This window comes from Hippocampus zosterae, chromosome 4 (assembly GCF_025434085.1).
Source record: "Hippocampus zosterae strain Florida chromosome 4, ASM2543408v3, whole genome shotgun sequence".
NCBI lineage: Eukaryota > Metazoa > Chordata > Actinopteri > Syngnathiformes > Syngnathidae > Hippocampus > Hippocampus zosterae.
The window spans coordinates 21,725,986-21,753,117 of record NC_067454.1 but is presented as its reverse complement, the minus strand read 5'-3'; the positions used below and the strand labels follow the sequence as shown (position 1 = coordinate 21,753,117).

The following is a 27,132-nucleotide window of genomic DNA, read 5'->3' as shown; positions in this document are numbered from 1 at the left end:
TTCCACAGTTATGAAAGAAAGCAAGGGTAAGCGCACTGCACGAGGGAGCAGTTTTCCGGACCAAACAGCGGACCAATTAGTTTTCTACCCATTTCAGGTCTCCAGACTGCCACTAATTTGTAACATTTTGCACCCAGAATTTGAGGCAGTGCAAATATTTTTTTTCGTCTACTTGTACATGTGTGACTCAGAAATTAGCTGAATAATTGTATCCGTTTTTTGTGTTTAATGTTTTTTGTTGGACCAACTTTAGCTCCACACCTTCACCCATATACAGTATGGAGTGGAAATGTGAGTATTGACTTCGCAAATTAATTTGTGATTCATGTGCACCCCTAAATTTTGTGTTTCGGGGCTAATGTGCTCCTCCTTTCAAAATACTGGAGTAAACCTTACGAGAAGCTATCTGTCAAATGGAAACATTATGGATGTTTAATGGCACACTCTCAAACATCACTACATTCAAATGTGATATTGCAAAAGGCCTTAGACTTGGACCTCACCTTTCTTCCATCTTAGTTCACGTCGATCTGTGTACCAATTTATGCCGATGATACCACCATGTATGCCTCTGCAGAAAGTACTGGGGCTGTTGACAACTATGCAGGTTTCTAACTGGGTCAACGAGAACAAGCTAAACCTTAACTTTTTCAATACAGGACCTCATATTTTGTTCCGAGTATGATACTGTGTCTAAAATGAATAGAAACATCTCCAATACTAGTAGTACTTATTTGCTAAATGAAACTTAACTCAGCTGCCCGGTAGCCCAGTGGTTAGCACGTCGGCTTCACAGTGCAGAGGTGCCAGGTTCGATTCCAGCTGCGGCCTCCCTGTGTGGAGTTTGCATGTTCTCCCCGGGCTGCGTGGGTTTTCTCCGGGTGCTCCGGTTTCCTGCCACATTCCAAAAACATGCGTGGCAGGCTGATTGAACACTCGAAATTGTCCCTAGGTGTGAGTGTGAGTGCGAATGGTTGTTTGTTTCTGTGTGCCCTGCGATCGGCTGGCAACCGATTCAGGGTGTCCCCCGCCTACTGCCCGGAGACAGCTGGGATAGGCTCCAGCACCCCCCGCGACCCTAGTGAGGATCAAGCGGCTCGGAAGGTGAATGAATGAATGAACTTAACTCGGGCTGCACGGTGGTGGACTGGTTAGCATGTCCACCTCACAGCACAGAGGTCATGTGTTCAGTTCCAGGCCCCAGCCTTACTGTGTGGAGTATGTTCTCCTCATTCCTGTGTGGGTTTTCTCCTAGTAATCCAGTTTCCTCCCACATTCCAAAAACATGCATTACAGATTAAGATAAGATAAGAAAACCTTTATTAGTCTCGCAATGGAGAAATTCCCAATTCACAGCAGCAAAGTTATGAAAGGAAGAAGTAGAACAACAATTAATTAATATATAAATAATTAATATTAATAATAATAATAAATAATTAATAATAATTAAACACTAAATTGTTCCGAGGTGTGACTCTCAGTGTGAATGGCTGTTCGTCTATGTGTGCCCTGCATTTGGCTGGCAACCAGTCAGATTATTCATCAGACAAAATGGAGCGGCTCACCTGGCCCTCTGCTGTTCAATTAAATGTACTGTTGACAGTATGCATGCCAGGCTGTCTTGAATGATGGTGGTGGATAGACTGGTATTCCGTTTTACTGTGTTTCTTAAACTAAATATTTACAGGATATACTGTATCAGGTTAACTACACTTACAATTAAACAATATCATCACAATTGCCGACCAATGATATGAAGTAGGTCTACTTTTATTCATCCTACACCTAGAGGGTGACTTTTTTCGGCAATCTCGTGGGACATGGGATGGGTGGCAATATTACCTTTAACCGCAGGATTGGGACGGTATGTGATAAATATTCACGGCGCATAGAAGAGTGGGATTAACCAGTAAAATAAACGCAGCGATTTTTAATCAAGCTAACCTCCAAACCTGACCGCAGTGCGGAAGCGGGATTCGTTTTCACTGGGAGCGAGACGGGCAGAATTGTTTTTTGTTTTTGAATTTTTCCAATGAAAATGGAAAATGGGACAGTCTCTCCCACCCTCTCCAGCCCGCCCTGACAGCACAAGGTAGCTCCTTCAGCCAGAGACTGTTACACCCGCGCTGCAAGGAGAGATACCGACGCTCGTTCCTACCGACTGCTGTCAGGCTGCTGAATAAAAATAACAGCAATGATATCCATCCATCCATTTTCTGAACCGCTTAATCCTCACTAGGGTCGCGGGGGGTGCTGGAGCCTATCCCAGCCGTCTTCGGGCAGTAGGCGGGGGACACCCTGGATCAGTTGCCAGCCAATCGCAGGGCACACAGAGACGAACAACCATCCACGCTCACATTCACACCTAGGGACAATTTAGAGCGTCCAATCAGCCTACCATGCATGTTTTTGGAATGTGGGAGGAAACCGGAGCACCCGGAGAAAACCCACGCAGGCCCGGGGAGAACATGCAAACTCCACACAGGGAGGCCGGAGCTGGAATCGAACCCGGTACCTCTGCACTGTGAAGCCGACGTGCTAACCACTGGACTACCGGGCCGCCCAGCAATGATAATAATAATAATTAAATGATGTGAAAAACAATTGTAAATAGCACTGCGATTTATCCATTTTGTATTTATATTGCACTTAATTGAACGGTGTTTGATTGGTTTTTTCTTCTTTCTACCCACATTCTTGCTGCTGGAGGCTGTAAATGTCCCCAGTGTGGGACAAATAAAGGATATTTTATTTTATTTTATGATCTGGGACTGGGACGAGACGGGATTTTTCTGTGGGGGTACGATGGGGAGTGAGTGAAAAATCCACTCCCGCGTCACCCTCTTGTCTAATTCTCATTCGGCCTGAGAAAAACATGCCTTAGTTCGCTTTTGCAATACAGTATACACAGGTGCATCTCAATACATCCTCACTCTGATGCACCACCACCACCACCACCACCAATAAGCATAAGACCCATTTCGGCTGGCAGCCACCAACAAGTAGTACAGTACCACGATGCAGGACTACGCTTGACCAATGCATGGAACTTTGTGTATACAGTACTGTACTGTACTGTACTGTCCTCAGGTTGCAATTAAGGAATGTTTTGGTCATGTGTGATTGTGAGCAGCAGAGGTCACCAAAACCACACGTCGTTTTCCTCTCTCCTTCCTTCGCTGTGACGTCACCGATCCTCACCTCAAGGAAAATGGCGTCCGGCACGTCTCGCAATCCTCCTCCTTTCCCTAAAAACGACGAGACAGGAGAGGGATTGTCTAACTTGCCAGATGGAGACAGTGACGAGGGAGAAGATATTTTCGTTAACAATGTAAGTTCGCGTGTCCTTTTCTACCTGCGTTTCCCAGTCATTGATGACGGGATGTAGCTGTCTTTGCTAGCTGGAAGTCCGCCTCTTTTACTGAACTGACTTGTCTCATTCTTGCTATACAAAATTAAGTTATCTGCGAGTTTGCCATGGACGCGAAATGTGTTTTTATTATATGGCACAGGGTAAATGTTATCTCAAAGGATCATCCCGCAGCTGGAACAACCTCAGATGAACTTCCTCGACGTGGACTCGAACTCATTGACTTCGTTGTTTTCAGTTGGCGTCGCTTCACAGCCAGCCAACCTTTTCCAATTACACTTTTCGACAGCGTGGTTTCAGATCCTTTTTGCTCGCTTGATTTAAGTCACGTTTGTGTGTGCTTTTGTGCCGACTAAGTCTATGAGTCCTGGAGTGTGTCAGCCCGTGCGAGGAGGCGAACTCCCCGCCGGCGATGCGGGCAGTCACACCAGCGCCCAATCCAACGGTGTCCACTCAGACGAAGACAACGATCTGTTTTCCGGTAAGCCCTGCGTATCCTAATTGGAAAAGGGTATTGTAAAAGAAATCACAAGAGAAAAAAAGGGGCATGAAAGTTTTCAGGCGACATTCTAGTGATTTCACTCATGGTTAACGTTACAAGGCTCATGCAGTTACATTATGAAAGTACAATATTTTTTCTTTGCATAACAGAGAGGTCTCACAAAGAAAGAGCTAGCCGTAGTTAAGGAAATAAGTCAGACATGTTTAAAAACAGAATCACAATATTTTACAGTTAATCCAAGAAAATTGACATGTTATTCAAATAAAAATAATCCGAAAAACAACTGTTTCAAAGTACCCACTCTTTTAGACTCCTTGGTGGTGCTGCTGGGGACTTCATTGTTTTTTTTACTGGTGTACTTCAATGCTCACGTGGGCAATGACAGTCCTCAACAGCAATTGGCGCTACACTATGGCAATTTGATACATTGGCGAATTTTCTGCTTCAGATCAGAAAGGTCTTTGTTCGCAATTTTTTGTCATTGTGTTAAATTAAATTTTAAATATCAAAAGTACTTGAGAGATCAGTGTTTAGTTTTGGTCAGTACTCAAAGACTGAATACTTGTACAGGTATGGGTCTGAAAAAAGTGGTGACCAACATCTCATAATTATACTAGATGGGAGATATAGCACCTTTTATAATCAAATACACTTTATCTTATATCCAAGAACTTGGAACACTAGGACGCCCCATCAATAATTATTTTTCTTCCATTTTGTTCTTGCCGTTTTCAACAAGCTGTTCTCACTCTGAAATCACTCCGCCGCCACCTCTCCAAACGGATGCGACTGTTGTCAGAGGACAATTGTCAATTAGGGCGCATTTGACATCCCAACAACAGCACATACACACATGGCAGCCATGGCCAAAAGGTTAAGATCGCCACCTGCCACCGGGGAATGCCTGGTTCAGGACCATTCCCCAGGACACACGGCTGCTGTCTCCCCGAGCAAGACACTCATACCCCTTACTGCTCCCCGGGCACTTAAGCAGCAGCCCCCTGGTCCAGTGGGTGCCACTAACTGTGTGCTCACTGTGATAGGTCTCATTCTGTGCCTACGTGTGCACATGACAGGCACAGGATCTATCTTTTTTTTTCTCCTCCTCTTTGTTACACTATTTGTGAACTGAATTTAGCGCTGTGTTAAGTGCCATGTGAAAAGGCCTTAAGGTGTGCACCTCCTGTTGTGGCCTTGATGGGATATTTCCTTAATGTTGAATCACATCTGTGTTTTTGGACAACAGAGTAAGGTTCCTTTTCTTTCCACAGACGCCCAACTAAGCACAGACAAATCTGGAAGCTCTTCCCAGAAAGAGCTCTCCAGCTCCTCGAGCTCACGTCCCATCTCCTCGTTTTCCCCGAGTCCGGCCGCCATGCCAACCACATCCTTGGAAGAGGTACGGACATCAGCTCTGCATGATAGTAGATATGATTAATTGCAACATGCTTTCCGAGTGGCTTTCCACATGTATGTACTTAAATGAGCAACTGTATTTTGAGAGCCAATGTGCTGTCACCACTTGCAGCTGGAAGAGGAAGAGGACAAGGATACTTTTGATGTGGACGTTGCTGTCACCAACCCTGAGAAAGTCGGTCAGTGTCTTTCAAGTCTGTATGTCTTGTTTCTGCATTTTCAGCAAATCTTTGATTTTCTGTCTCCATTTTGTTTCCATTCTCTCAGGTGATGGCATGAATGCATATGTGGCCTACAGAGTATCCACAAGGGTTTGTAGTTCTGTATGAGTACATTCATCACTTCTTGTCGTGTCAATAAATGCCTTGATTAAAGTACCCTCATCTGGGCTTCCAGACCTCCTTGCCCATGTTTAAAAATAGGACCTTCTCTGTGAGAAGGCGCTTCAGTGACTTCCTGGGGCTCTATGAGAAGCTGTCTGTCAAACAGTCACTGCATGGATGCATCATTCCGCTACCACCAGAGAAAAGTGTCGTAGGTGGGCTTGACAGCCAATTTCTTTCTACAAGTTGATGATAATTTTGAAATCCAACCTCATCACAGTGCCTTTAGTTTTCCTTTCTTGTGCTTTATTCCCCTGAAATTACGATCTTCCCTGTCCCCCTTCATCATTTAAAAGAACCCTTGTTAATTTTACGTGTGGCTTGATTGGCAGTAATTAGTTTAGCTTGGAAAAACGCCTATGAGCTGAATCGCACACCTCTATATTGATATGTTATTTTTATGGCAACATTTTCAACAAACGGGTACATCCATGTTGGGTCCAAAACATAAGCTCTAACATGTGTAAACTCACTGCCAGACAATAGACGCGCATTGGACAGCAAGGAGGACACAAAGAAAAGCAATGCCAATCTGCATTGTAAACATTTGCAAGGGGCTGACCAGAAACTTCAAGCAAAAGGTGCACACTGGCAGGTTACTCCATAATTTTTACAAAAAGTATTCTTGCTCAAAGTTTGTCGAGCACCCTGTTGTGCACAAGGACAAGCAGACAAGTGTGCAAATTTCTGCCAAATAGCTTTGCAACCTGTAACAAATCCTGGTGGAAATTTTCTTGCAAGCATTCACCACTCGGTGAAATAATGGCTAAATTATGCACAACAAAAGGGGAAAAATGACAAATTGCAGTTTTTAAAATGATATTGTTCTGAACCTATTACTCATTCACTCCCAAAGACATATTTGTCTTTTCACACTCCACATGTTCAACCCCAGATACTTGTTTTTTTTCCTCAAAATTTCCACTACGTAGGATACAAAAAAATTAGTTACATGTGTCAAAATGCTTAAATCCTCTTTGTACAGAAACATCTTTGTAAACAAAATATGAGTGGTGTGACTACCAGTTTTCCATGTGCCACCAATTGAGTGAGAATTCCCTTGACAGGAATGACCAAAGTGAAAGTGGGGATGGATGATCCATCATCAGTGGAATTTGTGGAGAGACGAAGAGCTGCTCTGGAGAGGTAAGACGAGCCCACACACATTTTGTACAGGACTTTCTTGAAGTGATTATCTACTACAGTATACAGTCTTATTTTTTGTGTCGCTTTCTAGGTCTTGTAACCTGTTTCACACCAATGTATTCTTGTTTTGCAGGTATCTGCAGAGAGTTGTCGCTCACCCTTTGCTAATACAAGATCCTGATGTGCGAGAATTCTTGGAAAAAGAAGATGTGAGGATTCTATGATGTAGTCCTTTGTTTATTTTATTTTCCAATGATGGACTTTTGATCAAAATATGTGCTTGTCTTTTAAGTTACCCAGAGCATCAAACACACAGGCGCTAAGTGGAGCTGGCTTCCTTAAAATGATCAATAAGGCATCGGAAGCTGTCAACAAGATGACCATCAAGATGAACGAATCTGACACCGTAAGAGCATGTGGCATGTTGATGTGAATAGCTTTATTTAGAGGCGAATGCAAAGCACCACTTGAATCACAACCTGAGAACAATGTTCAAATCCAAAAATAATGCATTGATCAATTAGTGGAATTGATAGAGGGATTTTTTTCTCATACAGTGCTTCCTGAATCTCGGTAGATAGTGTAAATATTCCAGAGTAGTCAGTGAGTACAATACATTGCTTACAGGGATGTATGATATTGGCAAAATGTTACTTCTCAATTTAAATTTTTTGCCAGATATCGGAAAAACAACATTTCTAAAGGTTCAGTAAATACTAAGCATTAAAAAAAATACCGTCCCAAAAGGATGTGGAAGGTGTATTTTTATTTATTTGAACTTTCCAAAAGCCATCAAGATGAACAAAGTTAGCAGTTAATTACTCCTCCAAAAAATAATCTAATTCACATTGTACTGCAACTGTGCTTTGTATCGTTTACCGATTTGTCCATCTATGCATGAGTTGGCTGGGGAACAAAAAATACACACACACTGCACTGCCCTAATTGTGACTGCACAAACAAGTTACCACCTAGTTGTAGATGAGGCCAATCGTGTAATTAATCTGGAAATACTGCCATGGGAAAAAAGAAGCTATTTAACCTTAAAACAAAGATTGATCACAACTTAATCATGATGTTTTACATTTCCAACGTGAACCGCAGGGCAAAATGCAGCCAGGCACGATGAGTGAGGAGAATGACCCAGGTCTGCTTCTTGGCAAATTTCTTTTCTAAAAATTGCCTCATGGAAATCTGGATAAAACCATTTTTTGTGTGTACAGATTGGTGCGACGAACTGTCATTCCAGCAAAGTAAAACCAGCATAAAGTTGCACATTCGGGTAAAGCCTATCTGTGCTAACATTAGCAAAGACTCAGTGGAAACAGGCCGCTTTCATCAAGCTACAATGCATTGGTAGGTGCGAGTGATCATTGTCCAGAAAAGGACAACAAATAGGCTGAATAATGTTCTCACTATATGGATTGCCAGAGGCTGGATACCCATCAACACAGTCGAAGATAAGGGGCTTCAGAATCTCTTACAGAAAGTCTAAAGCGACACATTATATTGAAAGAAGTGTGTGGAAAAAAGACAGTTTTGTGTTTTAGGAGACAATTTGGACATTCACATTATTCAGCCCCTGCTTAATTATTGCAAATGCCGGCATGTGAAATGTTCTCTTTATTAATTAAGTTGCTTCCATTTGCTTTCAAGCAAGAGCTATTGTCTCGGTTTGTGCTTGTCGGCTCCTTAAATTGGCACTTCATTGTGGGTAATGCCAAACATTACTTGAGACACATAATCTTTCTATGAGGCACTTTATGCAGTTCAAGATCTGTACTGCGATATAGATGCTTTATTTTTATTTAATAATGCGATCTGAGTCGTTCAATACATTTTTAAACTTCGTTTTGTCAAGTATTTCTTTAACACGTCTCAAATTTTCTCAAACACCATACCTTTTGTCTTAAAAGAAATTTTAAATCAATTGTGGTATTTCGTTGATATTTTATCGAAATACTATTTAGTTCAGGGAAATGTGTGATTAATCTAGATTAATCTGGATTCCAGTTTGTGAGCGAAAAGATCCCCATTTTATTTAAAAAAAACTAAAAAATAAACATGTATGAATGTCAAAACACGAAGAATAGTTATGAGTCTCGAAAAAAAAAAACGTCATAAAGTGAGTGGAGTTTACGACGCTATGATCATGCTTACAATGTAAAGAGAAAAGCCATCACGAATCTTCTTGCCGGTAATTCCTTCTTGGCTATCTTTCCGTTTGCAGACATTACTAGTCCTGACTAGGGATGTGAATCTCAGCACTGATGACGATTCGATACACATCACGATCCACTGCCAGCGATGCGATACTTAAACGATACATGGAATTTTCTGGCGATACGATGCGATACGTTTCACCGTCGTCACGATGCGATACGATTCGATACACATTAAGTTCAAATCAATGCGATCCGATACGATACAATGCAATTTGTTGCGATATTGTGCAATTAAACATGATGCAAATAAGCAAAGAAAAAAAGCTTTTAAAAAGATGGAATTCAGTATGGTATTATAAAAAGGATACCACTTTATTCCTTATAAAGAGTAGAACTTGTAAAACAACTTATTTAAGCCCTTTCACAATTGGGTTTTGTGCAAAGAAAATGTAAACAATTTGGCACCTGAGACTCACAGCTGTTGCTATAGTGTAAACACAAACAGACTATTCTCACTGAGTGTCTTATATGAAATATAATAATAATATATATATATGTATATGAATCTCTAGCGCAAGATGTCCACCCATCCACTGTAAGTGCAACTCTTTGCGCACTGTTCAGCGACACAGTAATCTCACTTCTCACTTTGTTGTACACATCGGGAATATGTTTGTAAGTGAACACAGACCTGTCTGGTATTTTATACCTGGGTTCCAAAACGTGCACGAGCTGTCTGAAACCCTCGTTGTCCACCACGCTAAGGCTGGAGGTCTTTGCATATGAAATTAGCAGTGGCCTTAGTTATAGCCATTGCGCGGTCACAGTGAGTTGCAAGGGGACTCCCAAAATAAGAGGCAATTTTTTTCTGATCCTGACCTGGTTTACCAAGAGTTTCTCCGGTGTCCGACGAGGAACTGGGCGGGGAAGCGGGAGGGAAACTTGTCGGTGATCTGGTGCCATCGGTTTAAGTGGGTCTGCATATTTGTGGTGCTGCCGTTGTATGGCTTCTTAGTGCGACATTCCTTGCAAATTACGGAGGTTTTATCAAGCTTTCCGTCTTTCTTTTCGAAGCCGTAGTATTTCCAAACATAAGATTTGAATGTTGCGGCTGCATTAAATATAGTAGTTTCCTTGCTGCTGCGTGCACTAACTTCCATAATGTTTCGCTCGTTGTGTACTGGACTGTATGTGACGCACGGCTACCGTCCGTATTCAACACAAAACGCAAAGCAATGATGGTGCATTCATTGCGCCTAGGAAAGGGCAGATATGTGACGTTTAACATGAATAAAACGGCGATTGAATCGGATTTTACCGATACCCATCAATGCATCGTGATGAATCGCGATTTCACCGATACCCATCAGTGCATCGTGATGAATCGCGATTTCACCCGTCAATCGCGTCGTACCCAGTGAATGAGCCGATGCACTCGGATCGGGAACGTGCGCATCGATGTATCGATTAATATCGATTATTTTCCACACCCTTAGTCCTGACCTGTTGGGAGCAGCACAAACCTCGCACCACACTCTCAATCGTGACTGCACAAACATGTTGCCACATAGCTATAAATAAGGCCAATTCTAATCAGCTGGCAAGTCTTATTCAGTGAAATTTTGCTTACCTGTCAAGCTGTGGAGAAAACTCTTGATGTGCTCGGAAAAACTGACTTCAATTTTGAATCAGCATGCCAATTTTAGTTGTAATCTGCATCAAAATTAATGAGACAATTTTTGATCTGCTGGTGAAATATCAGATGTATTGTTCTCAATTGGTTTTGAGACTTGTCTTCTTTCTTTTTAGTGGTTTGAGGACAAGTTGCAGGAGGTGGAGAATGAGGAGCAGCAGTTAAGGAAACTCCATGCTGTGGTGGACTCGTTGGTCAATCACAGGAAGGGTGAGCCACATCTGAATTACTTGTCGGGAATCATTGGGTCAACAGAGTCGGAAAAAAAATTGTGCCCAGATGTTTCACATAAGTCTTCTGAGAATGACACGATGTTTTCACCCACCAACACCAGAGCTATGCGGAAACACAGCAGTATTTGCCAAAAGTATGGCCATGCTGGGGAACTCTGAAGACAACACGGCTCTGTCCCGGGCCCTATCGCAGCTGGCAGAGGTCGAGGACAAGATGGAGCAGCTGCACCAGGAGCAGGCTTCCAGTGACTTTTTCATTTTTGCAGAGGTGCTGGCTGACTACATCCGTTTACTGGGTGCTGTGCGGGTAAGACAACTGCGCAATCTCTTGTACTTTTCCTTAGGCTCAGGAAGCATGTCCAAATCAAATTTGTCACGTTCTTAAACAAGCTAACTATGTCAGAAACACTGAACATAAGTGTTTGGGTTTTTTTTTCTTTCAATCTGTCACTGAATTGTTTACGCTCCTGCTAACAAAGACTACTTTGCAGTTTTCAGACCCGTTCTTGGGCTTCGAACAAGCTTGTATGCATAGTATTAGGTGTCGCGTTACATTTTGTCCACCACTTGCTGGATGTCCACAGGGCTGCTTTGACCAGCGCATGCGAGCATGGCAGCGATGGCAGGAGGCTCAGAGTTCACTCCAGAAAAAGAGAGAGGTGGAGGCCAAGCTTTTATGGGCCAACAAGCCAGACAAACTGCAGCAGGCCAAAGAGGAGATCACAGAGGTACACACACACGCGCGCACACACACACACATAGTGCCACACGTTAGCCTGACACTTTGGCAAAATTGTGTTCAAGTTCTAAAGTGGATACTAGCCTATGTGCTGTAATGCTCACGATACACACCATGCTTGATTATAGTCATACCGCGTTCAGTGAATTCCTAGTATGTTGTTGGTGTGTGCGCAGTGGGAGGCGAAAGTTACTCAGTACGAGAGAGATTTTGACAGAATTGGCATGACCGTGCGCAAGGAGGTTCTCAGGTTTGAGGTAAGTGTTTGTTTCATGAACCTTGTTTTATTGTGTGTGAATGTTTGGAAACAGCAAAATTCAAATGGCATTATTTTGAATTAGCAAGAAACGGCAACATGAAATTCATAAATTCATATTTGTATTTGTAGAAAGAAAAAACCAAGGATTTGAAGACCCAGATCATCAAATATTTGGAATCAATGCTTCAGTCTCAGCAAAGGGTAATAACGTTAACCCTCATTTTATGTTCAACAGTTAGGATTTCCAGGTCAGAAATGACTACTCCACTAAGAGTCGCCATAAAAAACAGAATTCTGACATATTAGCACTACTTGTTGTGTAAGATGTTCTAGTTAATTCAAGTTCTAGTCAGTAATATTGCTTTTGAACTGCTGGATGATTTAGTGGTCCGTGTGCCTCAATGATTCTGATCTTTAAAAAAAAAAACATTATTATTTTTTGTAAAAGGCATTTGGCTTTCCTGTAGTTGGCTATTCCCTTTTAACAATTGTGTTCAGTATTGTCATTCTCATCATCCTGCTTCTATTGCAGCTTATCAAGTTTTGGGAGGCTTTCCTTCCTGAGGCCAAGGCAATAGCTTAACGAAAGAGGATGGATACTTTTTAAAGACCCATCAGCCTTCTCTGAACACCTGACCTCTACCACGAACTGAGAGGACCATTTTGAAACACGAAAAAGACTTCCATCCATTTGCTCTCGTTTTCTGTATTCTCAAATTTTGTACAGTTCTTTGATATTGATGTGCCGCATAAATCCTTGTTTGTATACCATACTTTAAAATGCAATGAATGAGATTCAGGAAAGATGAGCCAGGTCATAGTATTTGTAAAAACAATTTTTTAAAAGTAGTAGTGTTTTGCAAGGGGGAGAGGCATATACAATGTATTTGTTACTAGTTGAATCCGTGTAAAATTTTGCACTGAGGTACCGACCTAGAGTAACACTTCATAGTTTACATTAAAGGTCAAATGTATGACAGGCATTCCAGCGGATTCATGGATGGATGTCAGTTTTGATGCAATTAAATGCATTGCACTTGTAGAAAAGCATTTCATTTAATTAATATGCCACTATTATTGACAGGGGGCTAAGAATCCTAGCGCATTATCCCTGCGCATCACTACATTTGAGAACATTTAAATGTGACGAAAACAACAGGGTGACACCCTTGTCAGGGTAGTTGCAATGATAGAATTGCCAAGTTTCATGAGGGACTTACGTCAATCAATACTTTGTTGGTATTATGATAAAGAATTGTGAGTCAAGATATCAATCTTCACTTTGTCACTTCTGTGTCAGCTATTCAAGTAATTTATAGCTGGTGCGGGTGCTGTTTGCACAGTAACTTTTGTTGTGTAAAGCAGCATATGCAATATATATAATAAATCAACCACCATTGACTGATTTTAGTCAGAAAATATATGTTGGTCAAAAGATGGTATTGATACATTAAAGTTAGTTTGTTTCTGCAACTTTTGTGGGGTTTTTTCATATTTCCATAAAAATGTGCTTTACTTTTATAGCTACTTTGCATTGGCATGTCTCCTTGGAAATACTATACAGGTGGTTGATTAAAAATAAAAGTTCTGCTTACACTTTGTGCTGTCTCAATTTTTACTAAATTCTAAGTAACTGTCTTAACAGTGGATAATTTTTAAATTGGGCGGGAAGTGTGTGAGTGTGTGTGTGTGTGTGTATAGAGAGAGATGTATATCAATAGACATGTATGTACATGTGTATATAGAGAGATATATGTATGTATTGCTATGTACGGTATATATAGCGAGAGATGTATATAAGTTGTGTGTATATATATATATATATATATACACAGAGGTATATATGAATTTAACATTTTTCTATTTGACTTCATGTCTGCTTGTGCTAGTGATACGGAAATAAGGTTCTCGACTCAGATTGGTTGCCGCCGAGGAGGGACGGACTGAGCCCACATGGGCCCTGCTGAAATACTGACAGAAGCTCACTGACTGATGATGCAGTCTGCAAACTTCCTCCGTGACCTGTTGATTTGAATAATACTGCCTTCAATGACTGGGTCATATATCTTATTTCCTTTGGTAAAGGTTGGTCAGGAATTACCTTTGCCAAAGGTGGCTTAAAAGTTGCATCGAGGTGCCAATGTTAACACTTTTACAATTTGAACGACCTATTTTTAAAGTACTTCTGGATCATCTTGCTCAAACAGGAACGGGAAGGAAAGTTTCAAGACATATCCAAGGTCTTCCCCGAGGCCTCCTGGTGGCTTCTGCCCAAAACACTTAATATGGCTTATCTTGATGGGGAGAAGCAGAGGCAGTGCCTCTGCTCTGAGGCCTCCTGGAGGCCAAACTTCTCACCCTGCAATACTGTATCTGTTTGAATTTGAAGGTGAAGGTAAGATATAAAAAAAGGAAAAGAAAATAGTCATCATTTTTTGTGTGCGTGTGTGTGTGGTCTGCAATGAAAGGCATTGCTCAACATGCCAATCGCATACGTTTCCACAGAAATAGGTCGACCGGAGTACCACTGGTTATTTATTATGAATTTCGAAATGACGATTATTTGATAAGATATATTTGGCTTTCTAACGTCCGGTTTTTTTTGGGGGGGGGGGCTCTATGGCTAGAAACGCCCCTCATGTAGCTCAAAACAAAACAGCTCAAGAAACGTGTCTGAAGGTGCAGCGAACACCTTTGGTAAATAGTGTCTGTGTACACAGTGCAGTGTCTATTTCAGGCCACCTTGTAAATTCTGGGATTTGATCTCGACCCGAGTAACAGCTACAGTATACCCAAACCAGTTGCGTTTTCTGAATTCGGGTTATGTCGTGTTGAACCAAGAATTGTATTTTCGTGTCGACATTAGGCATGTGACCTCGAAAAGTAAGCGCAATGTGGAGTTTTGTTTGGATCAAAATAAGATAGGGCTGCCATGTGCACCCCACCTTCACGACGGATTGAGTCTTTTCGTCATGCCTCCTCCACTCACTAACAACTAATAACATCGACTTGTCATTTACTAACCCCCACATAATAAATCCGTGTTATGGAGGAAGGGTACAGAATATACTATCTTGTAAATGAAGCCGTATCCGTGTGACCTGGAAGTGTGCGTTTAGAAGCGGGCGGTGCCGTTTTTCTACATCCGGTGTGTTCAAACCTCTCACCAGCCAGCAGTGAGCGAAGGCGGACTACTGAAGAATAATGGGGAGGACTGCCACTCTGCTGCTAACATAAAATTTCACCACCAACAAGTAACACCAAGAGCCTTGAGTCAAGACTCACTCTAACATCGCGAGCCCAGCAGCAACACCCCTTGCAGCGCGTGCCCTTTTCATCCGGATATATTGCGACCAAGGTGAGCCTGTTGTGTTCGTTCGCGGCCAAACACAAACCGGAATTTGTGGGGGCTTTTGCTTGTTCGTTTACATTTTTCATAGCTGACGGGCTAATTTCCTTGTTGTGCTCGGTCCAGCTGTCACTCAGCCATCAGTACATGTTAGCGAAGGCGTTCACGACAGGCGCGACTGTGGTTTATTCGATTCTTATCTTTTATATACCGCGTCTGGAACACGCTCTGAAAACTCCCTGTAGAAATTTGGAGTAATTCAGCGTTTTCCACATCGCTAATTTGGAAAGAAATTGGCCCAGGCGATGTCGCTGGCTAGTGTGGCTAAGCTTAGCTTTGCGGCAGGTTTGTCAGGTTTTCTGCTGGCGAGCTAACTTGGCTAACGGTGTGTTCATTCACTAATCGATGTCATGACCACCATAGATAGAGGTTGAAACCCTACGGCTGGCGACTTGCTTTGTTCATGAAACATTCTATCATTTCCTTGTTTTAAAACGCGCTCAGACCTCGTCTCTTTACCGCTCAGTATAAGATTAACCCTCGCGGTTTCAACAAAGCGCTGCATCTCTCCAAGTATTGTTTAGGTTCGTCCGTGCAATGCAAAGAGAGGAGACCACATCTTTTCCTTGTATCATTCCATGGCCTCACCTCAGTTTGCTGACTTTTGCTGTAGTTGAATTATTTGATCGTTTCGGTTTAATGGAATCGCTAATGTCAAACAAATCGCCTTCCACTCACACTTCCCAAATCGAACCTCATCATTCACACCCATGCAAACTTATTTAAGAAACAAAACACCAACATGGTTTACAACTTAATCCATGGCATTTTTTTGTTTTGACCCCTGTAATTTGAGCTCACTTAGGGCAAACGTCCTTTTAAATTTCTCCTGGAAATGTTATTTGACGGTGTCACGGCAGGAGTGTCAGGCCCCCTCACAGGCTACTCTTTCCACTGAGGGTTAAATCACCCCACTTGCAGCCTTTATTTCTCAGTAACAATGAACAGATGCCAACTGATCAGTTAGTTGATATGTTAAGGAAGCACCTTAGTACCTTCTTATCATTGAAGCCGTTCCAATATTTAGGTACATTTTTGTGCAATAATGTAGTTTAGTTCAACAACATATCCATATATTCTGCCTAATATTAAAATTATTTACCAATGCCATGTGTAACATGATTTGTTGCCGTTTCATATTTCTCTTGACAAAACAAAAACAGTCAATTCCAGGTACACTGTTTTTGTGCACTGGTGGGCAATTCAATGTGCACATTCTATTGCTACATCCTAGGGAAACAAAGAAAAACATGCGGTTTTTCTTCAACTATCAGAGCGGTCCATTTCATTTCTATCACATCATGTCTATCCTCCTTTGCTGTCACTAATGAAGTGGGCAGCCCATATACTGTACTCGCCATTTGAAATTGCTATGAAAGAAAGGGGGGGGGAAATTGGGTTGTTATTAAAATGCCAATATTTGATATAGTCTTACATTTTTGAGCATGAATTGTTACCTTATTATTTACATGGGCGAGGGAGTGATCTTTTGAAGAAAGCCATCATTTTTTGTGGAGATGGGTGGACCTGATGAAACCAACCTTAATCTATTAAGCAGGAAGTCTGTGACAGCTTTTGCAGTTAACATTTATTTTAATCAACTCAAAACAACTGTAGATTTTCATCACTTTTGCATGATAAATTCCTTAATGTGAATAAGATTTTATGACCAAACTTTGTGGGGGTTTATTCCACTTTAAGGCGAGTATAGCATCAAGTAGAAATAACTGTGTAGCATCAAACTTAAGTTTTACTTAAGAGCTTTGGGGCTAGATGCAGAAAAAAGTTTCAGCCAAATCCATTGTGTTGATATACAAGTAGTGCGTAAGTAGTGAAGTCACTTCCTGGTAAATCTATTAGACATTTTCAAATGTTGCGTGTTTTTCGAATTACATTTTGGGTTCATACATTTTGTCAAAGTATGAATAGCTTAGGGGCGGCCCGGTAGTCCAGTGGTTAGCACGTCGGCTTCACAGTGCAGAGGTACCGGGTTCGAATCCAGCTCCGGCCTCCCTGTGTGGAGTTTGCATGTTCTCCCCGGGCCTGCGTGGGTTTTCTCCGGGTACTCCGGTTTCCTCCCACGTTCCAAAAATATGCATGGCAGGCTGATTGAACACTCTGAATTGTCCCTAGGTGTGAGTGTGAGCGCGGATGGTTGTTCGTCTCTGTGTGCCCTGCGATTGGCTGGCAACCAATTCAGGGTGTCCCCCGCCTACTGCCCGGAGACAGCTGGGATAGGCTCCAGCACCCCCCGCGACCCTAGTGAGGATCAAGCGGTATGGAAGATGAATGAATGAATGAATGAATAGCTTAGCTTAATTATTTTCCTTTTGGAAGTCTATCCCTTTTGAAAATGTAACTTTTATTTTGTCTGTTTGCAAATTAGGGCCTTTAAATGAACATTTTCATAATAAATCAGTTCAAAATCGAATTCAGCATAGTCAAGTACATGAATGTGTAAATTTGGTAGTGATGCTGTATTTTGAGAAATGATACTTTTTTACTCTTTGTTGAAGTTGCTTCCTGGACCACACTTTCAATTGTCAAAATAACACTCAAGCTTTCGCCAAAGCGGCTGCTTTTCCCGAGAAACAGCTCATTATCTCTGGGACGGTCATCTGATTTTCAAAATTCTTGATGCCTTATACTCGGGTAGAAGTAGCCTATCCAACCAAATGAGTTTGTTTGTTTTTAAATCCTGCCACATTGCTGATTCAAGTTATGTGAAGAGACTCCCAACGTGATCGCATTCAAAATTATAAGCTTGAAGAAGTTGAAATATTAGACATGAAAGACAATTGCGTTCACCAATTGTAATGACGTTTAAAGCAGTGCATCGTCATTTTTACCTAAAATAATTAATAAATCTAAGATTGATTGAATTCTATCTTTAATTTCAAATAAAATACATTGTTTTCTTCCTCAGAATTGTACTCATAACATGTATTTTGCTTCGATAAAAATTAACCTATACAAGTGTTTGTCGTAGTTGAGCAATCATTAATAATAAATCGACCTGCACTCTTCCTCCTTTGACCTTTTATAATGTTCAATGCAAAAAGGCCTGTGACCAGAAAAACACCTTGTAGTTTTCCCATTTAGCTTTGTACCATTGTAACGTGTGTAAATGAGGACAGCTTAATGTGCTACGTGTGGCCTGGCCTCAGTGCTCCAAGCTCATTCATCTGCGAGCAGCCTGGCTAGGCAACGTGTCCAGTGCGTTCTGCTCAGTGAAGGGTTTCTACCTTTTGAGCAAGGCACTTGATTTCTCTCTCTCATCAGGGTGCACCGATGGGTACATCATAAAAGAGTTTTCTAGCAGTGAAATGCTTACCTAAGCTAATGATCATGCACTCCGCTGTCTCAATTGTCTGTTAAACGTTTTCTAGAGTCCGGAGATGTCTGAGCATGTTTAAATGTAGTGGTGATGCAATGTTGCACAAAAGACAAGTCCAGTACCCGCCCCCGCACTTAAACCCATAAATATATTTCTACCCTACTGTCTCACTGGTGTATTTTGTACATCTAAAACCTATGGTAGATTCTGCAGTAATTTGAGTCTGTATATGTACTTAGTACAGTAGCACCTTTTTGGGGTGTTTAGTGCCAACAGGCACTGATAAAAGGCCCTTCTAATTGAAATTCAATTGGCTGTTTTCATTCAAACTTGTGTCAGTTTTTGTTCTTGCAATGTCACCTAATTTTTAAATCCACTTGTAGCACAATCATTGACTGTTGGTCTTTTTTTTCCAGCTTAGGGTCTTTATTGTTTATTGAAGCCAACCGGCATATGAAGAAAGATACAGCCAAAATTAATATAACTATTAACTCATTCGCTCCCAAAGACTTACTGTATTTAGATGTCTTTTAAGACGCCACACATTTAATCCCAGCTCTTTTTTATATTGACTGTACTTGAAAAGGATCTTTTCAGACCCTTTCATACCCTTTCAAGTACAGTCAATATAAAATGAGGAGCTGGGATTAAATGTGTGGCGTCTGAAAAGACATCTAAATACGTCTTTGGGAGTGAATACGTTAATAAGTCAGCCAGTAAACTTCCAATACAGCAGAAGCATAGAAAATGATGTCATAAATATGGGTATTTGAGTTTAAAGAATGGGCTTACTCACCTGAATGTTTTTGAAGGGGGAATTTGTCAACTCCAAATTCCGGAAATGTTGTACCGAATCTTCTCTGAAGGCTCCTCCTCATGCAGCCACTACGAACTGCATAAACCGTGGTGAATTTGGGTGGGCTTTCGTAATTTCGATTCATCCATGCATGTGTCCGCTGGCAGCAGAAACGTGAATGCAGGGTCTGCCAGTCACTCGGGAAAGACAAATAAGCAGCGAGCGTCAGGCTGGGGTGGGACTTTAATGCATGCGCTGCCATGCTATTGGCATTCACAAACAACTGAGCGCAGCATAAGAGCGGCAAAGAAGAAGAGCGGAGCAATATAGGCGACGAAAGTGTGCACTGAAGCAGCCTTCGCTCAGGGCCCGTCTCCATGGAAACAAAGGGCCGAATTGAAGGCTCGGTTGAAAACCTGCGTGAATTTGGACACCGGCGTGCGGTCGAGAAGAAGCCAGAACTTAGGTCATGTGGCCCGCAACTTTGTCCTTTAGAGGACGCCGATGACTCGTATGGGCGCAGCCACGCTGTGTACTTGATCGTTGCAGAAAATTCAACCCAGGACACCTGTTCTACATCATTGTGAGTGGTGTCGATGAAAAACGTGAACGCAGTAAATGCAGTGAAACACCAAAACGGCAAAACTAGTCACTGGGGCCGGAGAACTTGGAGAGCAGTGCTACACGTGGGCTGCTCAAAACTGGTCAACTGTCACTCCTGAAAATAAAGAAAACTGGAAAATATCCTTCCTGAATCCTGGCTGAATTGCCTTTTTATTCTTCTTCACCTGGCCTGCTGTTTCGCCGCATAAAACTGCTATCACTCAAAATATGCGAGTGACCACTTTTGCGAGCTGTCCAATGATGGGCACACATACCTACTAAATGCGAGTTCTCTGGTTCCTTCCGAGCAATGTGCACACCTTCACGGCTATAGAGTCAGTGAGGCGGCCAGGCAACCTTCTCGCTATCGATCCAAATCTGGCTGCCAGGGTCGAGGAATTTTGGGTTCATTTATTTCCCTGCCACTCCAAATTGTCCCTAGGTCTGAATGTCAGCGTGAATGGTTGTTTGTCTGTCTGTGCCCTGCGAGTGTCCGAAAATCAGTTCAGGATATACCCAGTCCACTGCCTGAACACGCCTGCTATAGGCTCCCGCGTGCCTGTGACCCTATGAGGATAATCAAATTAGAAAATGGACGGATAGATTAATTACCTGCCACTCACTTTTGCTCATTTCAGCATCTCATCAACGCATGCTTGGCCAACCCAGCTACATCATGGGTAGCCATGGCGGCCTACTGCACCGCTACCCATAACTGTTAGCAACAGTTTGTGATTGAGGGTTTCCTTGTGGTTATCCTGCAGGATGCTTGCTTTAAATGTTTTTTTCTTGTGTGATGACATCATCCTGTTTTGGATGTTTTGTTGAGTTGACAAAACCCGTGCGGACCGAAACTGAAAATGGCGCAAAATGATCAGTGCATCTCTAAATAATACAGTATGGCTGTATTTGGAAATTCACTCTGATGGCCACACACCTCACTCAGGGTGCGTATGTTTGGAGAGGTAGAGCGTGCTCCCGTCCCATTAATTTCCAAACGCAGCCTATGTTCTAAACCAAGCAGCAGTTCGTGCTTGAACTGTTTCCATCTCTGCTGTCTGATGCACCGTGTCTCCAGTTGGAGCATTAGAGCGCGCACCAGACCTCTGTTTTTTTTTTTTCTGCAGTCCGAATAACCGCAAGCAACGTTTGAACAAAACGATGATTTTCCAAACTTTCAGAGTGAACCACTGCGCACTTGTAGCTGATTCCAAACACCCCTTACACAGCACTCAGACTGATCCATGTTGTATTGTTGTTTGGAAGATTCCAATGCCAGGTTTGCTAATTAAAAGTTGAAGTTACATTTTCCGTTTTGTATCAAGCACACAGTCGACAATTACTTTTGTATTGTTCATTTTGTGTAATAGTAAAAATAATATTTGAGAAATAAACATTTGCCTGTACTAGACATGCAGAGTATACTATGTTGAGAATGATTATTTTGTAACAAATCACAGCACATTATGTTTGGAATTTCAGTTATAATCTGTGATGAATACAACCGAGTGCAACAGTCAGTTGTAATCAGACTAGATGTGTGTGGTTTGGTTATTGTTGTTAGTCTAGCTGCAATCCTCTTTTTGGTTTAAGGTAGTTCACTAATGATTGTTTACACAACAGGATGAGTTCCAGTTTGCCGGTAGTCTTGACTGTAAACCTCTTTTGTAGCTATGCAGTTGGGTTTCTGGTTTTATGTAATAGTAATAGTGCATGGTTGCCCTTGAGAGCAACTGAGCTGTCTTTGATGCTGAGAACTGTGCAGGCAATACTGAACATGAGTCATCCGGAAGCACCCCCCCCCCCCCACACACACACACACACACACACGGTACTTACAACATTGTCATCAACCTATTAGACATATTGACATGTAGGCTGTTTTTGATAGAACAATTCATACATGTGGTAATCTGTCAAATTTACATTAAGATTTGCAGCGAACAAACACTGGATGATTTTTGAATTTGTTCATGAAACCTGTAGATGACACTGTATGTCCTCATGATTGCTCGGTCTACATTTGATGTGCACATGTCCTGTCCGCGGGACATATCTGTGCACTTCATGTAAGCAGACTCGCGTCCATCGATGTCCCTGGGAGTGGACAGCTTTTATGTAATTGTTTACATAATATTCTCCACAAACATGGCCCATTTGGCCAAGGTTGTGGGTGGAATATAATCTTGATAGTCACTGTGGGCTGGGATTCTTGCAATCATCTCAACAGCACCCTGACGGTAAATTACGCCGTCCTTATCGGGCATTGTGCTCCCGTAAACGGTGATTATTTTGGTGTATAAAATAGATCATATTGCCTTTACAATAAAGTTAAGGTAAAGTGCTCAGATTTTTTCTTATCCCCAAAAGATTATGGGTAGAGGGGAGAGCAGGGGAGGGAGAATCAGACTGTTATATGAGGGGGGAAAAAATGCTTAACACTGCAAATATGTTCAAAGAATGAAAACAAATAAAATGAGTGCATTTATCTGCAAAAAAACTCTGCTTTCACACATTGTATTCAGCATTCACCACACCATCATTTACATCTGCCCATTTAATTCCCATACCACTTGCTCTTATCTTAGAGAAAATGTACCAAGGCATGGGGACATGAACATCAAACGAGAGTCGAACCCCAAAATGGCAGAAGTATGAACCATGACTACCCATCTCCCAGTATTTGACACAGCATTTTAATCTTATGAGACTTTCTGCTCTAGAGTTAAAACAGCAGATGCCAGACTGTTTTTAAACATGAAAAATGAAGCTGTTGGACCACGCTGACTGCTGCTGCTGTCAGGATCTTTACCAGGAGACAAAAATACATCAAACGCCAAATACCAGGCATGTCAATTCATGCACGATCAGCAAAGTCACACGCAGCTAATTAGCTTCGTCGTCATTGCCGTTTTCATCCTTTTCTTAAGTAAAGTGGCATTCTCTGTCGTTAATGGTAAATTCTAGAATGTTGTCAGCCATGCATACCATTTCCAATTAAATGCTGAAATCAGCAGATGCGCAAACTAACTTATGCTGTACCCAATCTTCACAAGGAATAAGCATGTCCTAACTGGTAATGAGCATGTGATTAAACTCAACTGATCAACTATTTTGAAATAATGGTGATCAATTTATCGATTCATTCATGTTATATTTGTTCATTGTTTTTAATGGGAAGGGAGAATATCTATCTGAGCCAATTCGGCTCACAAAGTCAGTTCGTCTTGGCTCAAACTCATTCGTGAGCCTAAACAGGATAAGGGGGAGACAAATATGGATGGATAAAACTACCTGAACTCCTGTTTGAATATTTTGTATTGAGCAAAATAACTCTGCCAATATGAGTTGCACTGCTAATTGTTCTTCTTTGGATTGGAATGAGGTGGACCTGCTGGCTGCTCGCAGCTGAGTGTTGCACCTACGGTAATTGTGCTGAAATGAGCATTTGTCCCCCACAGGGTGAAAGGGAATTTATCATTGATTTTCAAAATATATAGTCATGTACTATGACTTTCACTCTCCAGATTACCAGGTAATCAAACGCCCTAATCAAAAGACACTATGCGGAATCTTTTCTTTATCTATTGTATGTAATCTTTCATTCCAGGTTTTTCATCAGTCTTCCCTCCCCTGACCGATGTTGAGGCCAGAGTGAGGACAGAAGCGTGTCCAAACCAGCGTTTATCTCATGAGTGTGTGTGTGCCATCACGGCACTGCCATTGACTAGGGCCGTGGCCGCGGTGGGCCCGCCCCAAGGGGGCCTTTGTACACATCACACCAGGCCCTCGTTGAACTGTGCTGCTCACGCCATGGATCCACAGAGGGACAAATATGGCGAGCGGCCTGCCAGGAGTACCAAAGTTTCCCAGGGAAGTCGCAGTGGACACGCGTCCCGGCCGTCGGGCTCCTCGAGCTCCTCTGGGGTTCTCATGGTGGGCCCAAATTTTCGTGTTGGCAAAAAGATTGGCTGTGGAAACTTTGGTGAATTGAAGCTAGGTAAGTAAAGCAAAAGGGATCAAAGCAATCTCTACAGTAGGATTTTTTGTTAGTATTTATGTAAGGACGGGACAAAACCAGATCTTTTCCGATGTTGTGCAGCCACGAGGATATAAATAAAACAAGAGTTTGTCACTAAATCTTTTTTTTCTCCCCCCCCCCTCCCCCCTCAGGTAAAAATCTCTACACCAATGAATATGTAGCGATTAAACTGGTAAGTTGACATTTTCTTTCTGGATAACCTCTGTGTATAAATGGTTGAAAGCAAAATGATTTAGGTGTATGTCTTGCCACCGGTAGTCATAAGTCCTGCAAGAGTTCATTTGTTGAGCTCTCCATTGCGAGACTAATAAAGGTTTTCTTTTCCCTCATGCTGCACCTTATTCACTTGATCCCCAAAAGAGTGTTGCTAATATTAGTCTGCCATTGTTGTAAGACAGGAAGCATGTTTCATGAGACAAAGGGATTCGTTAATTTATCCTCAGATGTTACCACACTGCATGTTTTGTCACCACTATTTTCATAAGCACTTTGCTGTTCTGAAGGCTACATACTGGCAAAGTGACTCATGCGTCTTATTCCAGACTGGCTGAAGAAACATTGCCAGTGTTCATTTCACCCAGTGACGTAGTTGGTGTGACATACTCGGCAGTGTGTTGCCTTTCGAAACATCAATGGATGGTGAAGTCTGTTTTAAGTATACACAATTTGAAACTTTATTGCTGAGTTGTCATGTTTGTAAAATGCCCTGCAATTGTCCTCAAATACTTGAGTATTCTCGGATAAAACGTGACGTTTGGATTGTTAATGGGCAACGGTTTGGTGCTGTGACTGACTCTCAATATACTTGACATATCTCTGAAGTCACCTTGTCAACTCAAATGTTGATCGTGTGGTTCTGTACTCTTTGTGTCAAATTGGGCACACATATTGTGTAAGGCTGCAGTCATGCTGAGCCAGTTGTCCCGTATCAGTACCGTAAAGAATGCCCCCACCCCTGTCCCTCCCATGTAGCTCGTCGGCCCGCATTCACACTGTGTTGCACTCCAGGACGGCCAAGTACACGCAATACTTTTTTTGTATTATTATTCAAAAGAGTAAGTAAGCCCACAGATTAATAAGAGCACAAAGTTGAACAAAAAGTTGTCACATCAAAAGAAATGTAATTTTCCAATTTCCCACAGAGCTAGATTTGAATACTGGCATCTGAGACCAGCAGGCCTGCCGCATTGAGGAATATATATTTTATTCAGTATTTGTTCAATGCACTTCTAATTGATGATTCAACAAAGCCAACAAAAATCGTAATTTCAGGCTTCATACATTTTCTCGAGCGCACACGCAATTGACGTAATTTAACACTTTAAACTAATGGTATGTTAATACTGTAGAATATTTGATACAATACTTGACACAACCAGTGTTGTGTCCAAGGACCGGCAACCCGAGGCCAAGGCCAAGGACTTGAGAAATTTTCCGAGGCCAAGGCCAAGGACAAGGACCAAGGACTCATTTTGAAGCTGAGCCTAGCCGAGGACATGTATAAAACAATGCTATCATACCACTTGGCTTCATGATTTGCAGCACCCCTCTATCATAACCCCTTGCACTCCCTAACGCTTGAATGAAGTGTTTTTATTCAAAGAGTAGAACAGTCGGGGTATGTGTTATTTATACTGAGAAAAACAAAAATAAAAGCATATGATATACATTTATGAATTAATGTTTTAATGCAGTAGTTTCTTAATATGAAGCAAATCAACAATCAACAGGGATGACATGGCACGGAAGACAAGTTGAGAAATGACTTTGCATAGAAGTCAATCACTGAGTGCAGCGGTAATCTCTGCGGTGATAATTTTACAGTTTACCAGCGGCGAGTCCCAGGGGCTCACTGATCAGAAAAGTATGAGTCCCATTAGGCATTGAGAGAGTCCCAAATTTTGAATTCTGAAACGGTCTACTTATTCAATTGCATATGATAATAACACAAAAACAACATATACATACAATGACAAACAAATGCTGCAAAAATGTCAATAATTCAGGAGCAGGCCTGAGGAGTTCGGAAATTCATGGTAACCGTTTTTCGGTTCCGTCGGATAACCCAATGGGAAACCATGGTAACTAATGTTGAGTTCCGTAAACGTTCATCATGGGAACCCATATTTCTATTTTGACTGATATCCATGATCAAGAATGTTGAAACTCAAAAGTATGTTTCAAGGGTAAATGTTTGAAAACGATGCATTAACAATGAACATGACATCAGCAGCTGTGTACTCCAGGTTTATTGCAAAAAATAAATGGACCAAAAACTGGTGTACTCGTGGCATCATCAGAGTATTTTTTTCAATCTCACACTGATTAATTCCAATCTCACAAGATTAATTTGCTGGTAATCATTAATACGGGTAAGTATTGAAGTATTTGACGAAAGAATTTAACATACCTCATCATGAGTTCCACCAACGGTTAACATTAGCATTACTACACCTTGTAACAAATGTTTTATTCATAAAGTTGCCATGCTACAACCAGTAAATTATAGAATTACCAATACTGTTTCAAAATATTTTTCATAACGATTAGCCTACAAATATAATGACCAACTTGCCTCGTAATCGTGCCTCTCGTGTTCTGTGCATACATTCCTGGTGAGTTTAGTAATACGCACTTTGGACGATTCATATGAAAAATCAGACTGGCATTCCCATTTCTTAAATGTCGTAATTAGTAGACCTTTGTGAGTTTTTATCGCCGCCATCTCAAACTTTCATCCGCGCGATTCCTCAGTTTGCGGACTAAAATAGCAACCCGCATGCGCACATAACATTATCTGTTGCATCCCCCCCAACACTGAAAACAACACAAAACGAAAGTAAATTAGAAGACACTCACACACCACACCACAAACACACATACAAGCACAGTGAAACTGCATTTTGATCACAGTCAACTCGTGTGCGGTGACTTTTATGGTTAAACTATTTTTAGGTACCGTTAAAATGACAACAACACGCTACCGGTAACGATTGTTACCGTGAAATCCTGAGGCTTGCCGTAGTTTTTTTTTTTTTT

General features: G+C 41.7%; 2 protein-coding genes across 6 annotated transcripts in view; both read left to right on the top strand.

The window, feature by feature from the left end:
• Positions 1 to 3,162: 3,162 nt before the first annotated feature.
• On the top strand, positions 3,163 to 13,502 carry LOC127599306 (sorting nexin-1-like). Of its 2 annotated transcripts, none has more exons than XM_052063186.1 (15): positions 3,163 to 3,331; positions 3,728 to 3,851; positions 5,144 to 5,271; positions 5,401 to 5,467; positions 5,556 to 5,599; positions 5,685 to 5,826; positions 6,739 to 6,817; positions 6,951 to 7,026; positions 7,110 to 7,223; positions 10,792 to 10,885; positions 11,010 to 11,215; positions 11,493 to 11,636; positions 11,824 to 11,904; positions 12,036 to 12,107; positions 12,439 to 13,502. In XM_052063186.1, the coding sequence occupies exons 1-15, from the start codon at positions 3,212 to 3,214 to the stop codon at positions 12,487 to 12,489; spliced, it is 1,542 nt and encodes a 513-aa protein (XP_051919146.1). In that variant the 5' UTR covers positions 3,163 to 3,211; the 3' UTR covers positions 12,490 to 13,502. The 2 variants fall into 2 exon arrangements, with proteins under 2 accessions (XP_051919146.1, XP_051919145.1); XM_052063185.1 differs by having other exon boundaries at positions 5,556 to 5,611.
• Positions 13,503 to 15,032: 1,530 nt separating this feature from the next.
• csnk1g1 (casein kinase 1, gamma 1) overlaps positions 15,033 to 27,132 on the top strand; it is a 46,637-nt gene continuing 34,537 nt past the window's right edge. For 2 of the 4 annotated variants that reach the window (XM_052063209.1, XM_052063206.1), the window contains exons 1-3: positions 15,033 to 15,264; positions 23,662 to 24,051; positions 24,225 to 24,265. In XM_052063209.1, the coding sequence (XP_051919169.1) occupies positions 23,865 to 24,051; positions 24,225 to 24,265 (228 nt within the window). In that variant the 5' untranslated portion in view covers positions 15,033 to 15,264; positions 23,662 to 23,864. The remainder of the gene's footprint in view (positions 15,265 to 23,661; positions 24,052 to 24,224; positions 24,266 to 27,132) is intronic. The other 2 variants (XM_052063210.1, XM_052063207.1) reach the window with 1 other exon arrangement.